Genomic DNA, 8,810 nt, shown 5'->3' on the forward strand with positions numbered 1-8,810 from the left:
GAGAGTCTCTGTTTTAATGTAAAGGGACATCAGTTGGAACAGCCTGGATATACTTTATAAAGTCCGTGCTCAGTGGTGCCGGTGGTGGAAAAGTTCAGCTAAAAAGCACACAGGCTGGCTGCAAGGATTTGTCTGCAGAATGAAACATGACCCTTTTTTGTGTGTTTTTGTAATAGGACTCGAACATTTAGCCAAAGTAATGACATATATTTAAATATTCTAATTAAAAATGTTTCCATATTTTTATGGAATATTTTATATATAATATTTTATGGAATATTTGAAAACAAAAACCCTCCGACACCCTTTCACAAACAATTTAAAGACCAACTTATTATCGTCACGGACCTACCGTTTATACTCCCGCGTGAACCCGGAAATGTCCACTTAGTTATTGATTAGTTGGCAATAAAAAAAGAAAAAGTTTTTGGTCAAAACACCGCGTGCGTGCCGCCCAAAATCAAAGCTCGGTTCCGACTATACAGTGGTGTCACCGTTTTAACGTTTAGATGAGAAAATGCTTTTATTCTGTTTATTAAAACTCAAAAGAAAAAAACCCCACATTCGGCCGTCTTTCCGCTGTCTCCTTTGTAGACAAAACTTTTCTTCCACCATAAAAGAAAGAAGAAGAGCTCCCTCTCGGTAGAGAAATAGTTGCTTTCCGGTTCTTGTTGCCGTCCTCGCCTCCATTTTCTAAAAAAACAAGTTGTTATTGCACCATTCCGCGAATCTATCCCCTACATTTATTACAACGTGTAATTTGCCCCCCTACCTTTTTTTGTTGTTGTTTTTAACCGTATTCCCTTTGATTTAGTCACTCTTGACTCTCCTTTTGCTCTGGGGCCAACGGGGTTCGCCGTGGGGGGCGCCTTGAAACCGCCCCTCCTTATCTCCTTTCATCGTTCAGCACGGGGCCGCCTTGAAACCGCAAGGGCAGTAATTGCTTTTTTCAGGCAGCCCAGTGCGGACTGGCCAGCAGCCAATCAGAGCCTTGTTTACACTCGGTGATTGACAGTGCTCTGGCAACCTGCCAGCCAATCGGGAGCTCCGCAGCACCGAAGCGCCCGAGTTTTAACCCTTTGCCTCCACGTATAAACAAACCCGCGCGGCAATATTAGCCTATAGCAGCTCATATATTTCGACATGGAAACACACAAGCCCCCATATCCTTCCACTTTTAATTGGCTAAATTAGTGAACCGTGTGCAGGGCCAACCCCAAGGACAGTAATGCTTTCAAATTATGCAGTGATTCAATTTGCCTGTGTGTGTGTGTGTGTGTGTAGCTTATATATATATAAATAGATAAATAAATAGATATAGGTAATATACAGTATACCGTAGCCTATCTTGTGTGTTTACAGCAATCATAACTTTTCCCTAAAACAGATGCAATATTTTTAATCCCCCGCCACATTAACTAAAAGGTGTAAACCTATAACACATTCCTTTATACAGAGCCTGAATTATCCTGCAATGACCATTAAGGACTCCAATAGCATTTCCCCCCCTTTTAAAGCAGACTATTATTATAATATAGCAAATCTGCACTCTACACTGAAACTTCAGGCCTGCTAATGTAGGTCTCGTTGTGACTTTAGTTGCACACACATGCAAAACAGAGCAGGCTTGTTCACTAAAGTACATTCAAATTCTAATAAGGATTTATTTAGCAGATGATCAAAAAAGAAGAGCATAAAAGGGAGATTTCCCTAAAGGAGCGCCAACAACACTACCACGCCATCGCTGTCAGGCAAAATAACAACAATAATAAAACAGCGTTGCAGTCAGACAGACAGCACAGAGGGCTGCAACGGGATCACACGGCATAAAAGGCTAGACGCTGTTTGCTCTCCACCAGCGATCAGAAAGCGCAGGCAGAGCCGGCTCCTTTCCTCTCCGTGCCGCCTGTCTTCTCCGCGCAGTGCGCCGAGGGCTGCAAATCAAACGCCCGCCGTTTTACTCCGCGGATCCTCCGGCTTCCTCATTGGCTCCGAACGGCAACCAATGGCAGGGCGCATTTACTGTAGAAAGGGGTGTGTGTGTATGTGTGTGTGTGGCGTAGAGGGGGGTGTATAGAAAAGGGTAGGTGGGGGCGGTGGTGGGGGAGCGCCTCACGGGCACGCTTTCACATTGTCGTTCTCAAACCAATAGGCCTGCGAGTCCACCCCTCCCCGCGCACACACCCCTTCAACCTCTCCCTCCTCCTCCTCCCTCCCTCCCTCCCTCCTCCCGGCGTGTCTGAGTCTCCGGCTGCATGAACGAGCCTCGATTCACTACAAGCCTGAACTTCTACGATGCGTCTCTCCCATACCTCAACTGACTGCACACCACAGTCTGCAGCAGCATAGGATGTAATCAATCCCACATGTTTCATCTCTGCGACTCCGGGATTTTCACTTTGAATATTTTTCGTACTTTTTCTTTCATTATAAGCCACTCGCCACACGGTGGATGTAACTTGCCAGTGAGTAGGAAATTATTTTACAGTTCTGTTTTTGTCATTTTTGTTTTGTTTTGTTTTGTGTGTGTGTTGTGTGTGTGATTGTAGCCGTTTGAATGCCGTTTTTTTCATGTTCATTTTTTTCAAGTAAGAGAGAATTTTAGTTTACACATTTATTATTATTTTGTCTTTTTTTAATCTTTTTTTTATTTACATGGAGGTATACCTTGGCTGTTCTCTAAGCGCACCGCTATCCGCTGTCATTCCATTAGAGGCAATAAAACGCGAGATGGTCTGATGTTCTGTGCAGAATATTAATCTGTAGGCATCTCTCATTTGCTAAATACATTAAAGGCGCAGATCTCACGATTCTACTGTAATCTAGAGGAGGGAGGGAAGGGGGGGGGGATTTATTTCACGTAGCTTTATTTCCACCGTTTCCTGTCCAGTGTGCAGTGCTGAGCTGTGGGCGATATGTGTCACTTCTTGATTTGACCTCTCCTCACAGCCGAGCGTGTGTTTCTAATTCATTCGGGGTGCTGCTCCACACCTTTCTGCTCTTTCAGTGAGCCCATTTTCATAAATTTTAAATTGTAGATTATTTCTTTGTTAGTTCTCCATTGTGCAAGTGTGTGTGTGTGTGTGTGTTTGTGTGGGAGAGAGCGAGAGAGAGGTAGAGGTTTTTTTTTTTATTGCAAGCTGCAGTGCTCCCTCGGTGTGAAGGCTGTGTAGACGCCGAGCTGTCTTCGGCTCAGCCGGGCTTGTCTCTCCCGTTTAGCCGGCCTCTGAATATCCGGATTTAGTGCGCCGGTTATGCTTTGTGACTTTACTTTATTGCTAAATTGTTGAGGGAAACCAGTTGCCCTCTGGACCCGGACCACTTCAAAAGGAAATGCCTTTTTAAATTTCTTTTATTTATTTTTTTCATTTTTATCCAAAGATTCACGCATTTATGATATAGTAGATTTATGCTCAAACAGCACACACGCACACACACGCACACACGCACAGATAAATAGGCGCATTTTTCTCTCTCTCCTTTTCTTCTTTTTATGCTCGAAGCCTCAATTGCATTAGTTCTGACAAACGCAATTCTTTGCGGATTTGCTGGCTTTTGTGCGAAGTTCATGTGATGTCGTCTTGACCAGCAGTGGTTACTTTTGTAAGGGAAGGGGGGGATTTTCTTCTGACGACAGTTTGACCCTTTTCGGGGCACTGCTTAGTGGATGTGTGCTTGTGTGTGTGTGTGCTTGTGGAGGTGTGTGTTGAAGGTTTCGGAGGTCTGGGTAGAGTGGAAGGAAGTCTGAACGCCTTTCACGTATGTGGGCTACACACACACACACACACACACACACACACACGCTACTGTAGATTCAAATGATGATTTTTTTCTTTCTTCCCAAAACTGTTACGCGCGATCTGCTCACGCCGCTTGTTTGCGTGGCGTGCGATAACACGGGATTTAGACTCAGGTTGTTAAATGTAGTCTGAGTGGCTCTCTGTTGACGTGTAATGTAAATATCCAGGACGTGTGTTTATGGACAGAAAATGTAAAAATGTATAGACAAATGTCAGACGATAGTAGTTTATGATTGATGTCCCGTGGAGAAGGGCCATTGTTTCTCACTGCCTAGGGGACAGGAGAGTCCATTTTGCCTTCCCAGTGAGCTTGCAGCAGCAACAGCAGCAGCAGAAACAGCAGCAGCCTCCGTTTCTCCCCCCATTTATTTTTCTTTTACCCTTATTTCCCCCTGTTACTGTTGACTACATGTGGTCAGAAAAAATAACATCCTGCAGCAAACAAAAAGGAAATTAAATTATTTACATGCCCTCGCACTTTGCGAAAAAATATCCTTATAGGAAGGGTTACGGGGAATGTTTGGACGTATAACACACACACACACACACACACACACACACACACACACACACACACACACACACACACACACACACACACATTTTCACGATTCACGATCACATTTGCTGGGTTTTATCAGAACTGCGAACTTTAGGGAGCCAGTGTGAAAATCCCCTCTAAAAATACAATTCCTGAAAGTTGAGTCCTTGAGCAGCGTGTGTGTGTGTGTGTGTGTGTGTGTGTGTGTGTGTGTGTGTGTGTGTGTGTGTGTGTGTGTGTGTGTGTGTGTGTGTGTGTGTGACTTAAAGAAGACTTGAATATCCGAGCTTATGAAGGCTGTTCTTATGCACTTCATAAAGCCCCTGGTCCACCAGAGCATTTGGTATTTTCTTTGTTCCTCTTGGTTCCTGGGAGGTGCTATCAGCATCTACAGAGCACTAGATGGACGTGCCACGCATTGAAAGGCCTAATAGATGGACTGCTGAGGTGTGTGTGTGTGTGTGTGTGTGTGTGGGGTGGGTGGAAATGGAAGCACCCAGAGCTCCCTATGAGCATCGCGGGGAGTCCTATTTAAATAAATGACCTAGGCTATGAGGTATACATATAAACGCGTTGATTTCCTAGTCTATTTCACTGTTTATTGCCCACCTCACAACTCTGGCGATGAAGCATAGAGGTGATTTGATTTGTGTTTGTGATTACACTGTATCCTATATATACAGTACGTGTAGCAGAAATGCATGGCTATTGTCAGAAGGCGAGGGCCACTGCTGCTGACTCCGTATGAGTTGATAGAAATGGCTGTTTCAACGCCAGTTTTCCTCTATAAGCAACACAACGGATAATAATCCCGATTTCAACGGTGCAAACTATCAAAAGTCAAACAGCGATGGTGAAGCAACTTTGGTAAACACGTGTATATAAAAAAAACAGAGAACGGTAAAGGCGCTCTTGGTTTATAAAACCTATATAAGAAATGTCGATCCAAGTCAGAGATCAACATTTCCTCCACATATGAACCGGATCAGATTCGAATTAAAATCTCAATTTACACCAAAAGATAAACGTATTGACGGTATCCGTCTGAAACCAAAGAGTGATAGGCTATTTGAGTCACCCAAAGGAGAAAAAAAAGAATATGTTTTTTACGCATTCTATACTTGGTGCAGATGGTTTCCTTAACGTTTTAGCGCAAGTGCCCCGAGGTCCAGCCTGTTTATGACCGGCGCTTGTTGAGCCTCAAGACTCAACAACTCCTTCACCGGGAGAGGCTTTACCGCCGTGAACTCTTGTACTGTATATGCTTCATTTGTTCGTCATTTGCTCCATTCTTTTTTCTTTTTTGCGCTGATAAAGGAAGCTCCCGTGTTCAGGATTTACATTGTGTTTGGTCGCGAGGGGGGGGGCTCCTCTGTTGGGGCCAACGATGTAGTGCGGGGTAAATCCACGTAAACTCACTTCACCCACATTTTCATCCACAGTGCAGACTTCACCCACCTTTCCGAGCTGGCGCATATCGGCGTTAGAAAGTTAGTGTGCAGCGCAGAACCAAAGTTGGTCAGTAAATGTGGGGATTTTATTTTATTTTAGGACGTTTGTTGTGTGTGACATTTGAATAGCTTCTTATTCCTCCTTTTTTCTTCTTCACTCTCTCTCTCTCTCTCTCTCTCTCTCTCTTTGTAAACCGTGCTTGTTTGTCTAAACACGAGCAGCGACTGTCTCTCAGTCAAGCCTTTTCTTCAGCGCCACATCCCTGGCTGGCTCGTCATTGTCAGCGCTTTGACTCGTCTCCTGCTCTCTCTTTTGTAGGACATGACGGGGACTCCGTTTCGACCCTGCAAAGCCAAAACCGCGCTCAATGCGAGGCGAGCACGAAGTTCATAAAAAGGGATTATTTGCATCTGGGTGCCTGAAACCTTCGGTGCCTCCGGATTTTACTTTGGGATTTGGGATTTATCGCTTCTCATCGGGATGGAAAGCCGAGATTTCGCTCCTCCGCACCACCTCCTGACGGAGCGGAGCGCCTTGGTTCACAGCGCCGCGTCTCGGATGGCGCCAGGCGGACACGGATCCGTGCAGCACCCCGCTCACTTCCAGCCCGGGAAATATTACTCATCCCACCTTTCCATGGGTCCGCACTCAGGTCAGTTTTGGAAGCAAGGTGTTTTCCCCCACCGTGTAACTACAGAGAAGTGTGGATTAAAAAAACAAAACAAACAAGCAAACAAAAAACCCAAAGAAAATATATACTCTGTGTTTCTCTCTTTCTCTGTCTCTCTTGTCTGAAGCATATGTTCCCCATATTGCAAAATAAAACCTTGGAGCTCTTCAGGGACGAGTTAGAATTTAACGCTGACGGAAAGTGCTCCGACTTTCGGGGGTGGGGGGAATTTAGGAATTATCTTTTTTAACTTTATTTAATCAACTGTTTATGGCTGTTTGCCGAAATGCAAGAATTAAAAAAACTATGTAAAATCACATAAAAGAAAAAGGGTAATGTGTCTTCTTTTTGCAGATAGAATTAACTCTAAATTTACAACTCAGTCCAAGCTCACCTTTGTTGTTGGTGTTGTTGTTTTAAAACTTTAATTCCAGGGTTATTTGGTTTTATTTCTTTTCTTTTTTTTTCATATCAAGCTGGGATTATTAGTGGCATAATCTTGTCATAGATTTATTTGGATTCATCAATTAGCGAAGTACTAATCGTTGCCAGTTGATGTAATTAATTAGAATTGGGTTATTCCACCGCTTATATTTCCCATTAAACAATAAATTAAAGCTATTAGCCGAGCCAGTTTCTGCGCAGCGCCTCCTCCTCCTTCACGTGTGTGTGTTTTTGAAATTATTTTTTGGTGGTTTTGGTTTATGCTGGGCGCAAACTGGGGGTCGCAGTTGCCGAGTGGAGAGCAGAGGGGGGACTGAGTGAGTGAAGGGGAGCTCTGGCTAATAGAGGTGAGGGTAATACCAGAAAATCCGGTTTCTATATTGAGCGAAGACGTGACGGGGTGCGAATGGGTTGACAGTGCATGCATTAGATTTAACAAGTAGCTTTGGTATCCTGTCTCAATAGGGGTGGGGTGGGGGGGGGCAAAGAGAGAAAGAAAAGACTGTCCGAAATCATACTGCGTTTATACCCACGCGCTGGATGAATGTATGCGTGTTACATGAGAAATCTCATTAGTTACCATGTGTGTCAAGAGTGGCCATCCACGTCTCGCGTGTATTTGCTTGTTTTCATGTGTAAAAGGGAAAAAAATGAGGCAAACCGGGTTTTCATTTTTAATTAGTTGCTAAAATACATTTCACATTTCAGGTCAACACGCGTGGATTTTTCCAGAAATCCTACCGTGAATTACTTTTGATATTTCGTGCTCCACCTCCTGGTTCTGTGGTTCTGGTTTCTTCACATGAGAGGAATTTTTTTCAATTATTATTATTTTTTTTAATTTAAAATGCAATTTTACGTCAGCTTGGTTTGTTTAATATACTTTTTATTGCACGTGAGCATTTAGGTTTGTAAACTTGGGCTCTTCCTCTGCGTTTTTAAAAATTATTCATATATTAATTATATAAACTGACGTAAGGCTGTAACGTGTATGTTTCTTAAAACTTGAACTGATACTGTACGTTATTTATTTATTATTTTAAAAAATATTTTAGTAAAAAAAGTCCAAATGTCAACACATTTTATTGACAACACGTCTAAAAACACGTGTTGTTGCACAAAAGTTATTAAGCTTTGCTTTATTCTCTCACATGTACATTCTTTTCAGTATAATACTTATTAAACAATTCACATAAATATTGATCAACACTTTACCACATTTAAATATATTATAAATGATTCAGTCTCCATGCATTAACTTATATTGATAAAATATTTTCTATATTTTATGACACGCTGAGCTGCCTGCCTGTTTCTGATTTCCACACACACCATTCGAGCAAAAACACGCCCAGCTCATTTTCAAAGCTAATATATCAAATACAAATGTAACCTGCATTGCAGTTTAAATAGCACCTTGACTGATTTTGCTGTGCGCTGACATGCATAATGGCCCAGTGTAAAAATGTTTCTTTAATGTTGAATAAAGGGGGTATAAGCATAGTAATGCAGGGTGATAATGCTATTGAAATATATTCAAGAGGGCCTCTCACTGGGTCTCAAGGTGCATGACACTGTATTGAGATTCCAGATATCCAGACTCTCCATGCATGTCCCTTATGGGGTTTTGACAGACATGATGGGCATAGAGGATTGTTGTTTAGAGATGGGGGGTTGGTGTATGTATGTGTGTTTGCTTGGAGGTTAGGATGCGGGTTACCTTTGTCCTTGCCCCCCTTAGAGATCCAGAAAGCTGTATGCCTGGCCCTAGGCCTCAGCACAGGGGGTAGATGTGATGTGGAGCTGGCCATAGCAGGGACAGGAGGGTGGAGGGGGAGGTTTTGACAAGGGTTTGTTTCAGATCTTTGTGAAGACACCCTCACTATTTCTTTATATATATATA

At 43.1% G+C, this 8,810-nt stretch overlaps 1 protein-coding gene across 4 annotated transcripts in view; it reads left to right on the forward strand.

The window, feature by feature from the left end:
• The window catches only part of bahcc1b (BAH domain and coiled-coil containing 1b), a 61,188-nt gene that overhangs the window by 5,318 nt on the left and 47,060 nt on the right, over window positions 1-8,810 (forward strand). For 2 of the 4 annotated variants that reach the window (XM_013913491.1, XM_013913493.1), the window contains one exon: window positions 6,112-6,445. In XM_013913491.1, the coding sequence (XP_013768945.1) occupies window positions 6,274-6,445 (172 nt within the window). In that variant the 5' untranslated portion in view covers window positions 6,112-6,273. Of the gene's footprint in view, window positions 1-2,246; window positions 2,466-4,609; window positions 5,860-6,111; window positions 6,446-8,810 lie in introns of those variants that run through there. The other 2 variants (XM_013913488.1, XM_013913494.1) reach the window with 2 other exon arrangements.

The sequence above is a fragment of the Pundamilia nyererei genome, unplaced genomic scaffold, assembly GCF_000239375.1.
Source record: "Pundamilia nyererei isolate P.nyererei 1_Seehausen unplaced genomic scaffold, PunNye1.0 scaffold00005, whole genome shotgun sequence".
NCBI lineage: Eukaryota > Metazoa > Chordata > Actinopteri > Cichliformes > Cichlidae > Pundamilia > Pundamilia nyererei.